The 16285-nt window shown below is 38.5% G+C and overlaps 1 protein-coding gene across 10 annotated transcripts in view; it reads right to left on the bottom strand.

Annotated features, from left to right (window-relative positions):
- The window catches only part of arhgap9 (Rho GTPase activating protein 9), a 67468-nt gene that overhangs the window by 29784 nt on the left and 21399 nt on the right, over positions 1-16285 (bottom strand). For 9 of the 10 annotated variants that reach the window (XM_030134162.1, XM_030134167.1, XM_030134166.1 and 6 more), the window contains exons 3-7: positions 10317-10638; positions 8846-9038; positions 7919-8307; positions 5088-5342; positions 3160-3249 (exon numbers count right to left, since the gene is read on the bottom strand). In XM_030134162.1, the coding sequence (XP_029990022.1) occupies positions 3160-3249; positions 5088-5342; positions 7919-8307; positions 8846-9038; positions 10317-10538 (1149 nt within the window). In that variant the 5' untranslated portion in view covers positions 10539-10638. Of the gene's footprint in view, positions 1-3159; positions 3250-5087; positions 5343-6885; positions 7382-7918; positions 8308-8845; positions 9039-10316; positions 10639-16285 lie in introns of those variants that run through there. The other variant, XM_030134170.1, reaches the window with a different exon arrangement.

Raw genomic sequence — 16285 nt, 5'->3', positions numbered from 1 at the left:
CTATATACATGATGTATTGTTTCAACTTAATCAGGCATACCCACTACATGTGCACTCAGACAGCCCAGTTATTTATGCAGTCTACCTTCTTGACTCAATTTTCATCTTGTATGACAGTGCGGACTCAACCAACAACATCTATGGTCACAAACCACACATGCTTACACAACCAACCTCTGAAAATAACAAACAGCCTGTCTGATGGCATCACTGTCACATCTTGAGAAGAATACAATCTACTTAGCTCTGAGGGCTTCATTCATTGACAGTCTACACATATATCAACAGTTTAGCTCAAGAGCTTCTCAAGATAGTAATGGAGTGACCTGAAGACTGGTGAAGAAACCCTGAAAAAAACCCACATAGTAGATTTGCATTTGGACAAAATAATGCTGCGAACTCTGATTTTAACAGTTGAAATTATAGCTAAGTATAAAATCACAGGTAAGCATAAGACAAACAATGACTCTTTAAGAAAGAAAACTGTACATTTTGAATTCATTATGCGTGTAAAAGTGTCAGTACAAGAGTTTAATCTAATTAGCATTAGCTATAAACTCTCCATGCAGCATTAGTTTCATGGCCTGAGTAAAACACTGAACTTGGGACTGTGTCACTGGTGTGTGAATGGGTGAATGAGACATGTGTAAAATGCTTTGAGTGCCATAAAGACAGAAAGTAAATGGTAAAGGTAGCAAGTCCATTTACCATTCACTGGGAACACATTATATGGACAAAAATACTGGGACACATCACACCTGAAACTTGTAGGACCTTTCATTCCCAGTAATGTGAAATGCTGTCATGAGAAAAATGTTTGTCAGTTGTTGCCATAGTTATTACAATGTTAAATCAATATTTCTTAGTATGTTTAAAGACAAATAGTGAGAGTCAAAGAAAACAGATGGTTATTTGTGGTGACAAATGCTTCAAAAATCCACAGGTAGAATGTTTAAAGCTGCATATGAAAAACCGTCACTCAGGTTTTTTCGGAATTCCATGCAGCCACAGTAGCCAGAGGCAATGAAGCTGTTTCCATGTTTGTCATTGCGGTCACAATGCGACTGCGTGGAATTCCAAAAAAACCTGAGTGACGGTTTTGTTTAGGTTTCAGTTTGGCATGTAAACAAATGGACTGTTTATGGTGGAGCATGCTTTGAAGTTGTTCACCGTGAGGGGAGCGATTAATTTGCATAATCACGGAAAGACTGATGGATTCGTGCTACTCAGGCTATTACTCGGGTTTTACAGATTTGATGAAATATCAGTGACGAATGTCATACGTAGCTTTAAAACAACTACAATGAAAGAAAAAAAACAATAGAGTAAAATTAAGTTAGAACAAACTTTGCTACAATTTTAGATGACAACACAAACAAAATTAACCCTAAAGATAAAATAAAAATCTTTACTGCAATATTTATTGTAATAATAAGTTGTTATGAATGAATGAGTGTGTGTGTGTGTGTGTGTGTGTGTGAGAAAAGATATATAAACAGAAAAGTGTAACGTAGAAGGAAGAGGGAAATATATATTATTAATAATAATATTTTATGGAGAGGGGGTGGGACTAAATAAGTTGCACTTCTTTCCACCCCTTTTTGGGCATGTAAATGGAACTATTGTGCTGTTCTTCTGTCTGAGATTGTTATGATTGTTGATATTTGTATGATTATTTATGCTTGCTTATTTGCATTTATGTTAAATTTCATTGCATATTTGGAATAAATTACTAAATCAAATCGAATAAATTATTATGAGATTTTTCATCAAGTTAGCAAAGAAATGCCTAGATTCAATGTTTCCCAATACTTTTGTCCATATAGGGCTGGATCTACAAAGGTCCCAATTAAGTGTACTAATTTGCGTACGCAATCTAGAATTTTGCATGTGGGGTTGGACCGCAGTTTGCAGGTGATTTACTAAGATTGCTTGCGCAAATGTCAACAGGTGCAAAGTCTTGGAGACTGCCCTATTTAAATGAGGATTTTTCGTGCACTAGTGGAGACAATACGGTGGCAAAATTGCTCTGGGATACACCAGCATTAATGGTAACATTGTGCTGAATGATCCAGATGCAAGGAAATGTAACAATGGAGTAGTTTTGTCATACAAGGTATTGCACGACTCACTGATTCATTTATTTTTCACTTCAGAGGTGGGGGGGCTGTGGGGGTTGTCTGATTGAATGACTGTCAGGTGCACATAATTTTGTCACATTGTAGTCTAATGTCGGTGCGTATTTTTAATCACAATCATCAGATCAAGTGGAAAAGAGTGTGTGTCATTCCGTCATTCCAAAAATGTCCACACAAGGGTGAAAAATGTGTTCTCTGCATCTCATTTTATCGTTTCAGCCGCAGCCATGTGTGCGCAATTGCACTTACAAACCGTTTGCACCTCCCTTTGAGATGTGTTAAATATAAACGCAGTTTCTATGACCAAAATTGCTTTCAGGTTTGAAAAACCCCTTTATGTGTGCTAAATTAATATATTAGCATTTTCTCTTCCCATGCACACGCACAACTGCGTGTAAACACCCTATGTTGCATATTCATTGTGTCAAACGTACTAACTGGATGCAGATGCACTATTTTGCACCTTTGAAAGATGCAACCCTTAGTGTGCACAGTTACTAAATAAGTTTGTAGATTTTTTTGCGTGTGCAATGAGTTTGCACACGTTTTTATACATGCAAACCTTTAGTAGATCTGGCCCATAGTGTATTACATGTGTTTTAAATATCACTGTCCTTATTAGAAGTCAATAATTAATTTTTTTAATACTTAAATTATTAAATAAAAGGCTACCAACTTTAGGCAGAGCAGCTAATATTTTCAGTCTAAGGGATGTATGTAATCATACAATAATCAAGAACCTAACAGTGCGTAAAAAGTATAAATAAAATCTGATCTACATATATTATGTTAACATTCATTCAAATATAAATCACCTCAGGTACGCAGTGACATCTTTATTCATGTACAGAGCCTAAGCACAAAACTAGTTTTCACTGGATGTAACTCCAGTTAATACATGTGTAGTCCTATAAGTGGCTCCCTATGTGACCAAAGCAATCAAAGCCAAAACCATCAACAGATGTAGTTTGAAAATGTTCAGATTAACTGGCAAAACTGATTTTGGTATCTGTAGCCTTACACTGTGCATAGTCCCATTCTGAGCACGAGGAAGTGGAAGGGTCAAATGGTTCGTCTCCCTCGGTAATGTCTGAGTTTGTGCTGGACTGGCCTGAAAAGAGAACATACAGATTATACAGCAAATGTCTTTGCTATATAATAATAATAATAATAATAATAATAATAATGATGATGATGATGATGATGATAATAATAATAATAATAACAATAATAATAATGATAATAATAATAATAATAATAATAATAATAATAATAATAATAATAATAATAATAGTAAAAGAAACAAAGTAAAAACTATGGCCCAGGGCTCCAGCAGTTTATGGCAAGTCAGATTTAAGATTTAAAATAATTTGCATTAATCACTTAGGGTTAGAGACAATTTTGCTTATGTTAATTGTAACATGAAATGTGACTTTTTTGGATAAATGAGTTTTGATGATGCCAGCGATATTATGTAAGCTATTTTTTTGAAAAGACATATTACAGCATATCTAAAGAATTTTAATTGCATTGTGGGAAAAAAGGATTCATACAGTCCCTCTTTCAATGTCTTGATGAATATTTAAGCCTGGTTTATGAATGAATTTGTTGTATTTAGTCATCATACATAATTCAGTGTTAAAAGTATAGACCAGGGGTGTCAAAAACAGTACATGATCTGTGGGCCAAAACTGGCCTGCCAAAGGGTCCATCCCAGCCCGCGGGATGAATTTGCCAAAATTACACTGAAGATATAACAGTCAAGGGTGTTGAACTCATTTTAGTTCAGGGGCCACATACAGCCTAATGTGATCTCAAGTAACATAATAACACAATAACCTATAAATATTGACAAATCCAAATATCTTTCTTCTTAGTTTAATGTGAAAAAGGTAAAATTACATTATGAAAATATTTACAAACTATTCTTTCATAATAACACTGAATAACCTGAACAAATATGAACAACCTGAAGTTTCTAAAGAACAATAAGTTTAATTCCACTAATATTCTGCCTGTTATTAAATGTTTTGTGTATTTGTAAGTCAACTGTGATCTGTAAGTTGTGTCGATAATAAACCGAGACATAATATTGTTGAAATTGCACTTATTTTTCTTAAGAAAATTAAGGTTGTACATGATTGCTCAGGTAATTAGACTTTTTCGCACTAAAACAAAGAGAACATTTTGGATTATTATTCATAGGTTTTAATGTCTATTATTTCACTGGTTTGGCCCACCTCAGATCACATTGGACTATATGTGGCCCCTGAACTAAAATGAGTTTGACACCCCTGGTATAGACACTATAAACAAAACTGTCAGTTTGTACATTAGGCTCAAGTAGAAGCTAAATGTTTATATATGCCTGCCTATATTATGGTCAATTTAATGTGTTCTCCAAAAAAACAGAAAGAATTAAACCATACAACAAAATAATTCAGTCTTGTCATCATTTTAGTCTGACCTGGGATCATTTTGTGGTCTCCCATAACTCCAAATTGTTCAGCACTCAAATTTTGGGAGTTCAATGTGACCCCGTATGTGAGAAACATACAAAATCAGGGCTAATCTAATGTCTGAGTCTCCTCGCATGCTTCAGTTTCCAGTTGTACAACCAGTCAGTGAGTGTGCAGCCCTCTCTACATCACCTCATGTTGGAGTACAGAGAAAATATGTACTCTCCTTGAGGTCTAATGAAGTTCTTTGGCTAAAAAGGTCCCCAGTAGTGCTGATACAGTCAAACCACAGGAGCATATAAATGAGCAAACTCTTTTATTCTACACTCTGCCCCTTTTTTATCCTTCCCTTTGAGAGCAGACTCTTTTATCCAGCCCAAAAAAACCTGCTGTTTCAAATTCTACAGCAATTTTACTGAAAGCAAAAACTAGATTCAGGAGGTAAAAAAGTGGATTAAGGAGAAGTAAGAAACGCTGTGGGTTGCTTTACCTTACTGGTGGTGGTCCGTGCCCGGGCTCGACGTGGAGGTTTCCAGGACCTCTCCTTAGTGATACTGTTGACATAGTACCATCTGCCTGTGGCTGAGTCTGAGTACTGCTCCCACAGATCCATGATCTGAAGAGGCTGCTGACCCGGGGCTGGGCAGGGGGGCTCTGGCTGTGATTGACGCTTCTCTGGCTGCGTATCGCTGTATAAGGGGGACACTTGCCAGGATAGCTGGGACAGGTAGGACTCGGTGGGGACCTTTGAAGAGCAAAGTAGGGTGAAGACAGAGAGATGACTTGATGACTTTTACTTTTTTTTTTATATTAATCTGCTGAAGGAAGAACATTTCACTCTACTGACAAGAGGGCAGATGTAGCAGCAATATTTGTGTTATCACAAAACTTTTGGAGTTATTCATCATCTAATGAACAACTTTTACAAGCCTGATGTGGAAACCTACAGCTGTCAGTGCACAAATACTGAGCAAACACTTTTAAGGAAGCAGGAAACTTGAAAAAAATAACAATATCAGCATATCAGCATTCCATCTACCTTTGCGCATCTAACTTTGCATGAACTTCCTGACAACTGTGTCTATTATGATTTATTTCTTCATCTTAAGGTTTTACACATACGTGTGGGATGGTATTTCCTTCTGCTTCATGAACAGCCATGAAATTGCTGCAAGTTTCTAAGTGTGTTCACAGTAGTGCTACTATTTATACTACTACAATCATTCAAAAGTAACATCAGGGGGGAAAAAAAGAGACAAAAACCCCACAGAATAGAACTACTGAGAGCAAATAAATCCACCACCTCTTACCAGAACATAGAATAACACATTAGACCCTGAATTAAGACAAAACTTAAGACAAAGACAAAAGTTTAGCCTAAATGAAGAAAAGAAAATGTTTATGAAAGAACTACAATTAATTACAGGGATAGGACAGAAGAGGATCCTTCCATGAAATATAGCTTAGACATAGCTCACATTAACTGTCTGGCTAGCTGCTTGATCCTGTAACATAATATCTAGAGAAGCTAAGTCTATGGTATGTGGTCTGCACAAATCCTGTACAGGTCCTGCATCGGTAAGAGGACTGTGATCACAGTTTACTGCAGGGGGCAGCGCTGAGTCCAGAGCTCACCTGGTGCCTCCAGTTTGGCACTGGTCACCCCAAAACCTAAGCAGGGTCATGTTGGGACATGTTATATTTACAAGGTGTGATTCAGAGCACTGTTTCACTGTACTCTGCAACAATTCAGAGAGAAATAACTGAGATTTGGAAATAAATGTGGAATCATTCAGCTACACATAAGTATTAGCGTTAGTACAGAGTCAAGTTTAGAACTGACGAGTCCTATTTACACTTCTCTGTGTAGTCTTATGTAAAGTACAAGTATGGATAAGAAGAATTCAAATGAACAGCAGAAATATTTGGAAAAATTGAAACTTTTATTCTTCTATTGTAGTAGATATCCTTTCCTGTCAAAATTATATATTTATATATATATATATATATATATGTGTGTGTGTGTGTGTGTGTGTGTGTATGTATATATGTGTATATATGTTTTTTATATGTGTTTTATATGTATATGTGCTTTTTATGTTTATATGTTTTTTTTTTCTCAAATTCAAGAAATATTTTGCCCTCTGTACAAGAGGAAAAATTAATGAAATTCAGCTCATGCTCCTCTACAGTGTAGCAGTCATGACTGAAAAGTCTGAAGAGAGAGGGTGTTTTGTCATTGAAAAAGGGAGTTCTGACCTGAATGTGGCAGCAATAATCCTGCTTACCGGCATTAAAGCCATGAAAGAAGAAGAGCGTCAGAGATGGAGGGATGGATCCAGAGAGAGAAAGTGAGAGAACGACAGAAAAAGAGGGAGATGAAGAAAGAGCATTGCCATGTCCACTGAGATCACAGCGAGCTGCTCAAGGAGTCATTGGGTATGTGCATGATTCAGTGCAGGAAAAGCATATTTTGGAGAAGCAGTGTAGTTGAGGGATTTGCCTCAGTTGAGAGCCAGATAACCTTGATTATTTCTCTCACCAACAATGCCTTTTGTAATCTTCTCTGATGTAATGGAGGGATGCTCTGACATCATGACAGCGCTGACTTGATTGGTGCTCTAGGAGGATTATTAAGTTTAAGATAAGTCGCCAATTCGTCGAATTCAGCATCAGCTGCCACAGGGACATTTGGTTAGAAACTATTATTGTTTTTCTTCAAATGTAACAAGAAGGAAGAACCCTTCAGCTCTCTATAGCTGGTTTGATCACAGGATCTTTGTTGTGATTGGTATGGTCTAAATAGTCAAATCATGCCCCTAAATTAACATTTATCTGACTGTTTTTTACTATGGCAACTTTGTTCCCAGATGTAAGTTATTCTTTTTTGTCAACTAATTAATAACCGTAGGCTATTTAGATCCCTTTTTTCAGGTGGGTCACTGGGCTAAAAACTACTATTAGGTTATTTAATTTTCAACCTGTGAACACATTAGAATAGAGACTTTGCTGAGATGTCATGTAATCTGATCCAATGTTTCATTTAGCTTCAACCATATATTTTGGCCCCTTTTTAACATATTGTCTTCACTGTTGTTGTTCATACTATTTAAGATGTGTTGCAGTTAAAGTACTAAATGCCAAACCTGATGATATTCAAGTAAAGTTACTGCACTCTACTCAATCCAAATGAGTCTGGTGAAGTCCTATTTTTGGTTAATCATCAACAAAACTTGTCATGTTAGTCATTGTATCACTTGGGGTTACGTCTCTGTTTTAGATATTTGACAAACAAGGAACCTTGCAAAGAGAACCCTTTACCTGCAGGTGGTTGCTCTTGGTCGAAGCCCCCACCATGTCCCACTGGCTACATGACTTCTTCGGGACCCTGTGGTTAACACGGGTGCTAAAGCCGCCGCCCACCTCATCGTATGGGTTCTCCAACAGATTTTCAGGCAAGTTGCTGGAGCTCTGACTCCGTGTGATTGTGGGGACCACCCTGTGGTTCTGCTGAGCTGTTTGAGCTATGGGTCGTGAGGTGGATCTTGGGACCATGAGGTGGCCTGATGGGGAGGTGGGAGCGTTGGAGGTAAAGGTGAATCCAGAGAGAGGCAGGGTGGGAAAACAGTCCCCCCTCCTGCTGGTGTCCATTCCCTGAAAGGCACTGTGGGTGTTGAGGTTTTCCATGGAGCGGCAGATGGGTTTGTTTACTATGGATGAGAAATAACAAAAAGGGTAAAAAACAAAGTCTGATGAACTATGGAATAATCACCCAGTTTTACAATTTTGGAGATGTTCTGACCCAGTCATTTGTATATCATACAGTGGTCCTTGACAAAGTCACTCAAATCTTTCCACTGACTCTTTGCCATTGTAACCACATATTCAACATTATTACCACTTCAGCTGTCAGTGGTCGTTATATCATGGCTGATCGGTGTATGATCCAGGCCAATGGTTTCATTTGGGGGCAAAAACAGAAGTCAGCTTCATGATTTTTGATAAAAAAATGAGTCAGGTCTCAACTCCTTTTCAACACTGCACTTACATGGAAAGGTTTTGCCACTAAATTTGCATCCTCTTTTGCCAAATTTCTGAAAAATGTTGCAATAGAGGCTAGAGACCCAACTATAATAATCTTTTATTCAAGAGAGACCATCAACAAACACATACATGTCATTGGGAATAAAAAGACAGAATGGATGCTCCATTAGACTCTTTCTGACTGCCCATCTTCTCACACTTTACCTCTGTACAGTTCATTGTAAGTAGGCTCTGTTGGGCTGGGAGTGAGTGACACCCTCGGTAGGATTCGGAGGTTGGAGTTCAGCGAGGCAGACATGACCAGGCGCTGGGGCGAGGGCACAATAGGCACCTCTGTCACATATGTGGCAGGTACGTACAAAGGCTTTGTTTTACTGGCTGCCCCAATCCTCCGCACCTGTTAAATGACACACACATTTTCAAATGCTCTAGTTATTTTTTGCTATGTAAGTCTACTTGGTTGAACCAGCTAGTAGATATCCTGCCAGAGGTTGTACCAGGTCAACTAATGTATCTCATGCCTACATGACAGATGGTTGCATTAGACCAGAGATAGTCAAAGTGTGCCCAGTGCCCATCCTCCATTTATTTTTATGTATTATTAAACTCCATGTTATGCGGGGCTTAACACTTTCCTTCCCCTTCAGTTCTACAGCTTGTGTCATCCATTATTTTGTTGATCAGAATACTGAGCTAGTTATGTTGTACTTTCAGTCAAAAACTATTTAACTACAAGTGACATCATATATCAGATAATATTATGCCATGAGAATCAACAACTTTGATTTATGATTATATTTTTATTTATTTATTTTGGAGGTTTTTATATTTTCTCCACATCTATATTCTGCCTGTTCTACAATTGGAAATTATAGATGTTATGATGACAATTATAGATGGAGGTTTGAAAACATTGGGATCATTGCATCACATAGAGACTCAATCACAGAAAGTGCAAATTCATCAGAAGAGTGAAATCTTCACAGATGATGAGATGAACGACAAGGGATTCATACTGTAGTGTAAACCAGTGGTGGAAGAAGAACTCAGATCTGTTCCTTCAATAAAAGACCACAAATGTTCTGGTGGTCCATCTGTGCTTATTAGTCCTCTGTTAATAAGATTTTTGATTTTATTTTCCACATCAAATGAGCTCACTGGCAGTCACAGTGAAAATGGGGCCTTGATCTATGAAATACTTTTAAATTAACTTAAATATATTGTGAGATAAGATTTCATTCATTCATTCATGGTCCATAGATACATTTAATCCCTATTTGAAACACACATCTGTGGTTTATATGAGCATTGATGTTTCATTAGAGAGCACAGTCGATTGCACTTATTCTTTCGTTTTTTTTCTTAATTTATTCATAATTTTGCCTTATGTCTTTATTTATACCTTACTGGATTGTCTCCTCCACAACATGTTAATGTGCGTGTCTGCTGTCATAGATCTGTCCTTACAGAGTGCAACTCGATTGAAAATAGAATTGAGCACATATTTTTAGCAATAAAAAAAGGGATAATGAAAATGCAAAGGTTTCAATTGATTGGTTAAAGATTTTAAATTTTCTGACTGCCAGGCTTCACTTGTAACTGGTAAAATGTTATGACTAGTTATGACTAGCTCCATCAACTCAGAAGAAACAAAAGTTATCAACATTTTCCTCACCTGCCACCAATCAGCGTTGGTCTTCTTCAGGAGGATAAACCGTTCCCCTTCCCTTATGCAGACTTGTCGTCCATCTGCACCGCGGTAGTTGTAGTCATACTGGGCCTCAAGGACCACTGTCCCACTGGGGACCCCACATACCGTCATTCCCCTACCAGTGACCACTGGTGCTGCAGCAGGCTGCTGGTGTCCCATGGAACGCCGCCAAGTACCCGACAACATGGTCCAGTCCTGCTCAGCAAGAACGCTGAAGGTACAAACTGGTGATACTCGTCTGGTTAGAACAGCATAGGTGAGAGTGAAGCCAGGTCCAATCCATGCTCTAAAACATCAGAAAAAACAGAGAAACACGGAGACAGAGAGAGAGGCAGATAACTGAAGCAGTCAGAGAACAATGAGACATATCACCTGGCTGTTCACAGGTTCAAAGGAACAGAGCATGAAGCCTTTTAGATCTAAAAATGGAATCTGGTTTAATCTTGTGGAACTCACTGACCTGTATGATGACGTTAGAAACTGATCAAAATGTTTCTGGGTCTCTTCTGCTTATGCTGTCTTACATCACCAACTAAGTCTCTTTGGGTTTAATACGACTGTCTGGACCAAAAAAATGAAAGATGTCACCCATGGCTTTAAAAAGTTATGAAAGGCATTTTTAAATTTTCATTAAATACTGCTAACATATTAGTCCATTTCCTTGAGAAAAAAATGTCGCCAAAAGAACAGAGGCTATTAAATAATCTGTCAACTATTTATTCATTAAGTGATTCATTATTCTGTTCACAATTTGCCATAATAGACCAGGGTAGCATCAGTGACAGACCATGACAACACAAATTGCCAATTTAAACACTTACAAGTATAAGTCTGCCAAGACTCTCACAAATTAAAATGTTTGGTTCATTCAGTTTAACCCCCAGAATTTTTTGTGAAGTGTTCACTGATGCTGTAGAGCCATGATGTTAGACCCAAAACATGTTCGAACCACATTCAGCAGCAGATGCCATTAAGTGAACTTTGGACCTGTGGTGAGTCTGGATTCCAAATGGCCATGTCAACAACAGTACTCAAATTGTTAAGGTTATTTTGCCCCATTACATTGTCTTATGTTCTGTTTTATTATCTTTACCATTCACTTTATCATGTTATGTGTAATGCCCTGGTATATCAGCTGAATCTGCTGATACTGGGCAATACTGATATTGGCATGTAAGATGTTTTTTCACCAATACCATGATATATTTTTTGCATAAATTTATATGTTTGAGTCTGTGTTCACTCAATGTTTTACGTGATGAAAGCCTGGAAGACTTTAAAATAGCAACTATTTCATATTTATAATAAAGACTTCTTTGTTAAGAGGGGGTAAATAATAACAGAAACAAAATAAACAACAGAAACTAACATCAGTATCAGATTCGGCTATTAGATAAAATGCAATTTTAAATATTGTCTACATTAGCCAAGAATTTTGGAATAAGTGCATCCTCAATTGATATAGACAATGGTTTGTCAAAGCTGTGACTGCAAGAGTGAGTATGCGTCACTCTCTTATAGGGATGCACCGATACCACTTTTTTCCAGACCAAGTACAAGTACAAGTACTTACATTTGATTACTTGCCGATACAGAGTACCAATATGAGTACTTAATAATACTATTACAGTTCTAAGTTACTTTTGAAAATGTGCTTTATTGACATTGTCATTAGTCTGACTGTAACAAAATGCTGCTACTGACATTTAATGCATTGGAATGAGCGTTTCTCAATCAATCCACCAAAGGGCGCTGCTCTTAATTAACCATACTTGCCAAATACCACGAAGAAGAGTAAAGTTTTTTGAGAAGAAGAAAAAGAAGAAAGTTAGTAGTAACAAATATGGCGATGACAGAGGAGGTAATACTAATGTGGATGCTAATGTTGATATTGATAAGGGTAATTGTATAAGATAATATGATGATCATTATATGGCTCTAGGTATGCAACCACAGGCTCCCGGAAAACAGACAGAATTACATATGGAATGTACGCAGAGGATGGACGAGACACTCCATCCATATCCATCTGTGTCTTTAATGTAACTTGCTATCACCGTTACTTTTGTCACCGTCGTTTATTTTGAAAAATCTCCACACTGCTGACATTACTCCTCCACCGCGTACCTGCTGCACTATGAGGTGAATGTCACGCTGCCGACAAGTGGTATCGGTGGGTTTGTATTGGAGCACTTTTACGAGTATGAGTATTAGTACACATGCTCAGTATCGGACCGATACCCGATGCTGATACCGATGTATCCCTACTCTCTTGACCGATATTTAGGGGCCGTTTACACGGCGTAGGATTCAGTCGACTCCGGGAAGATTTCATCACGGATTAGCCTTCTGTTAACATGGAAACGGTGCCTAGAGTGCCTGAATCCGGAAACTTTTGATACCAGGGTCCAGGGTGGAATGTTATCGATACGCTTCGCATTTCAGCTCCGTGTTAACGCGAATCGGAGCGTTCCGGGGTAAAATATGACGTCACCGCATGCGCGCGCAGCCAAGAACCGCCAGTTAACCCACTCCAGGCCAGTTGGTGGCGGTAATGCGCCTCCAAGCTGGTTTGCCAGCCTCTATGACACAATAAAGCTGCAGAAAAAGAAGGAACAACCACAACAACAATGGCCGGTTTCAGAACAACATACGTGCTGCTAACTGTGCTCAGTTTGCTGTCGCTTCTCCACCAAAAGTTAGACTTACTGCGTCTACACTCTTACCAGCGGAGACGCATTTCTTATATTCGCCAATGCCTCTTCTTCTTCTTCTCATTTAAAGGCTGTCTAAGCCGGAAATCGTTTGTGCGCAGGCGCGCCACTGTTTCACTACAGCTCTACATCGCTAGCTACTGGTCTGGCATGGCCACTACAGCGTATTCAGCCGTTCTCGCGGACTCATGTTAACGCAGATCGTTATCATAGCGGCTTCGTCTTAACGCGGAATGATTTTATAACACAAAGGAGAAATCTTTGTGGAATTAGATCCTAGTGTTGCCATGTAAACGTACCCTTAGTCAACAACTGGCAAAGCACCGGACCCCTGAAAAAGACATTGAGGCCACCCATAATACCGTATATACCACATATGTCCATAGTCAATAGGGGACCTCCAAAATTGTCATAAACTCTGTCCTCCACTGGGCAAGCATTAATCACTGGCACAAATTTAGTGACTAAATATATTAGGATCTATATTTATACCCTCTGTAAACAAATTGCTTCGATCATCATTTGTTGAAAGGCCTCTTTAGCCTAGTCACGGATGCTAACATACGATTGGACAGTTGCTGTTTTAGGGAGGGGCTTAGTGATTCAAGTGTTACTGTTGACTACCATAGATTTTTTTTTCTTACATGAGGTCATATGGGGGCACAGTGAAAAGGGTGGGACTTCATCTCTTTATAAATGAAATGAATACAAAGAGAATGAAAACAAGCACTGGATGTACAGTAGAATGACAGTGACAGAGTGACATCTGCATGTTTACATATACAAGTAAAATTAATAAATTAATGATTGAATGAATCACTTTTTCCACTGTCAGTGTTGTTGCAACTCACAGACTAGACTGAGGATAAAATGGCACAGCTGCATACATGCACACCAGTACATGGTTCTTTTATTGTCCTTTCATCGTGGCAGAACTAAGAGATGTGTGTGTGTGTGTGTGTGTGTGTGTGTGTGTGTGTGTGTGTGTGTGTGTAAAAATCTCATGGAGGATGTAAGGAGTGCACTACACCCAAAATAGAATCTGTCTCCGTCCCTCCACCTGAGCCAGCATCCCCGAGCTACCCCCCCCCCCCACACACACACAGCCAAGACCCGCTTACATAAGAGAACATTCAACTTTCTGCCAGACGCACAGTGGTAAAGCCTCGCACAGTACATGCACCCACCCACCCCCACATGCACACTCTTTCACATACACACAAGTATAGACATAAAAGGGGGAACATCCCTAGGCACCTAGCAACAGTGCTTCACTCACAGAGCCAGTCCCGACCCTTCTCGGCAAACAAGAGAGAATCAATATAGAAACGCATGTCAATACTTTGGTCTCAGTTACAGGGAGCAGGGAGGAATTAAACGACATAGACAGTCAAGAAAGAAGAGTCTTAATACTAGGGATTGTCAAATTCCAGGAGCAGATAGTTAGGAATGGCTGGGAAAATAAGAAGGATGGAGAAACAGAGAAGGAGATGAATTGATGAAGCTGGATCGAGCTGTGATCTGTATGAAAGCGATGGAAAGGAGGGCAGGGTTAGCAGGCTGAACCTTCATAATCCTTCTGTTATTAAACCACAGGAAAGAATCCATGACCCCCATGGCTACAGAGAATTACAGTAAAACCCCTCCATACTGGCATATGGGCAGAAAGGCTGCCTGTCTGTCTGGGAAACCACAAGTCACCTGTATATGATTATACTTACTGTAATGTCTAGAAAGTCAACAATGAAATTAATATGTTGTGTTACTATTCAATAATGTGTGTATATTAGAGCCTGATCGATATTGGATTTTTGGGGACAATGCTGATACCGATATTGGGGGATAAAAAAAAAAAGCTGATATCCGATATATTGGTCAATAACTGATATATTGGCCGACATATTAAATAAAGACATTGATATACATAAGATATAATAGTCTTATATTAGATAATGGTGGACATGTGAATTAACAGTTGCATAAATCTTTGTTTATCTCACAAAGATAATTTACTCAACTTTAAAACTCTGTATAATAGTCTTATATTAGATAATGGTGGACATGTGGATTAACAGTTGCATAAATCTTTGTTTATCTCACAAATATAATTTACACAAGTTTAAAACGCTGTATAATAGTCTTAAATTAAACTGGTATGTGACACGTGGGGAACCATGGATTGTAGATGTGGTAGTTTTTATGGTGGGGAGAGCAGACTTTTGGGAAAAGAATTGAGTCTATATTTTGTAAGTAATGACATAAAAATTGTTTGGTAAATCATTCTTTAAAATGTAAGCGACAATTAATATAGAGAATTAATACCCAGGCGCATGTGCAGAATGAAATTGTGAGGTAGGCTACACAGGAAGTGCACGGATGGGGGTAGGGGGGAGAATAATTCATAAGACGAGGGGCAGAGAGTGGTCCGTGATTTTCGGAGCAGGGGGTAGCAGTCTGTGATTTTTGGAGTGCAAGGGATAGCCGTCCGTGATTGTCAGAGGGGAAGTGAAAGTGAAACTGACACGCTTTACTATTCCTCAAATTCTCCGTGCAGCACAGACACACAGGAGCAGCGATCGACACACAGCAAAAAAGTTAATACATCAGTTACACATTAATCGATGTTGATTAATTGGTGATAGGCTATAATTGCCAATTAATCGGTTGGGCTCTATATTACTATTAGCCTGGCCACATAATAGGTTTCAGCTAGGATTCAACTGCCTCTATCTGTAGTCCACAACACTATTAGAAACCTGGAATGACAATAGAACATTTGATAAAATATTTGAAAAAGAGTATGCACGCATGCACGCGTGCGCACACACACACACACACACACACACACACACACTTACTTTCCACTCTAAACAATTTGACTACAAACTTCAAGGTGCCATCAAATCTGTCAGTGTCCATGTGATTTGTTCTTTGAAACAATGGAGATTTCAGAGTTTACAAGGTGCAATGAACACATCCCATGGTTCTCCATCTGTGTCCTGAACTCCCCACACAGACCACAGCAGGAACAAAAACAGAAATGAAACCAAATTAAATGAAAACACAAGACTTGCAGCAGAGTTTTTAAGTAGAACTCCAAAGAAGAAATACACTGTTTCTCATGAAGTTGGAATAATTTTCTTTTCAGACACATTCCTCTTTTTATTCCTATTTATACACATAAGTAATCACCTTTGACCAGGTAAAATGATTACAAAC

The sequence above is a fragment of the Sphaeramia orbicularis genome, chromosome 5 (genome assembly GCF_902148855.1).
Source record: "Sphaeramia orbicularis chromosome 5, fSphaOr1.1, whole genome shotgun sequence".
Classification (NCBI taxonomy): Eukaryota; Metazoa; Chordata; class Actinopteri; order Kurtiformes; family Apogonidae; genus Sphaeramia; species Sphaeramia orbicularis.
This window is presented reverse-complemented; position numbering and strand designations above follow the sequence as displayed.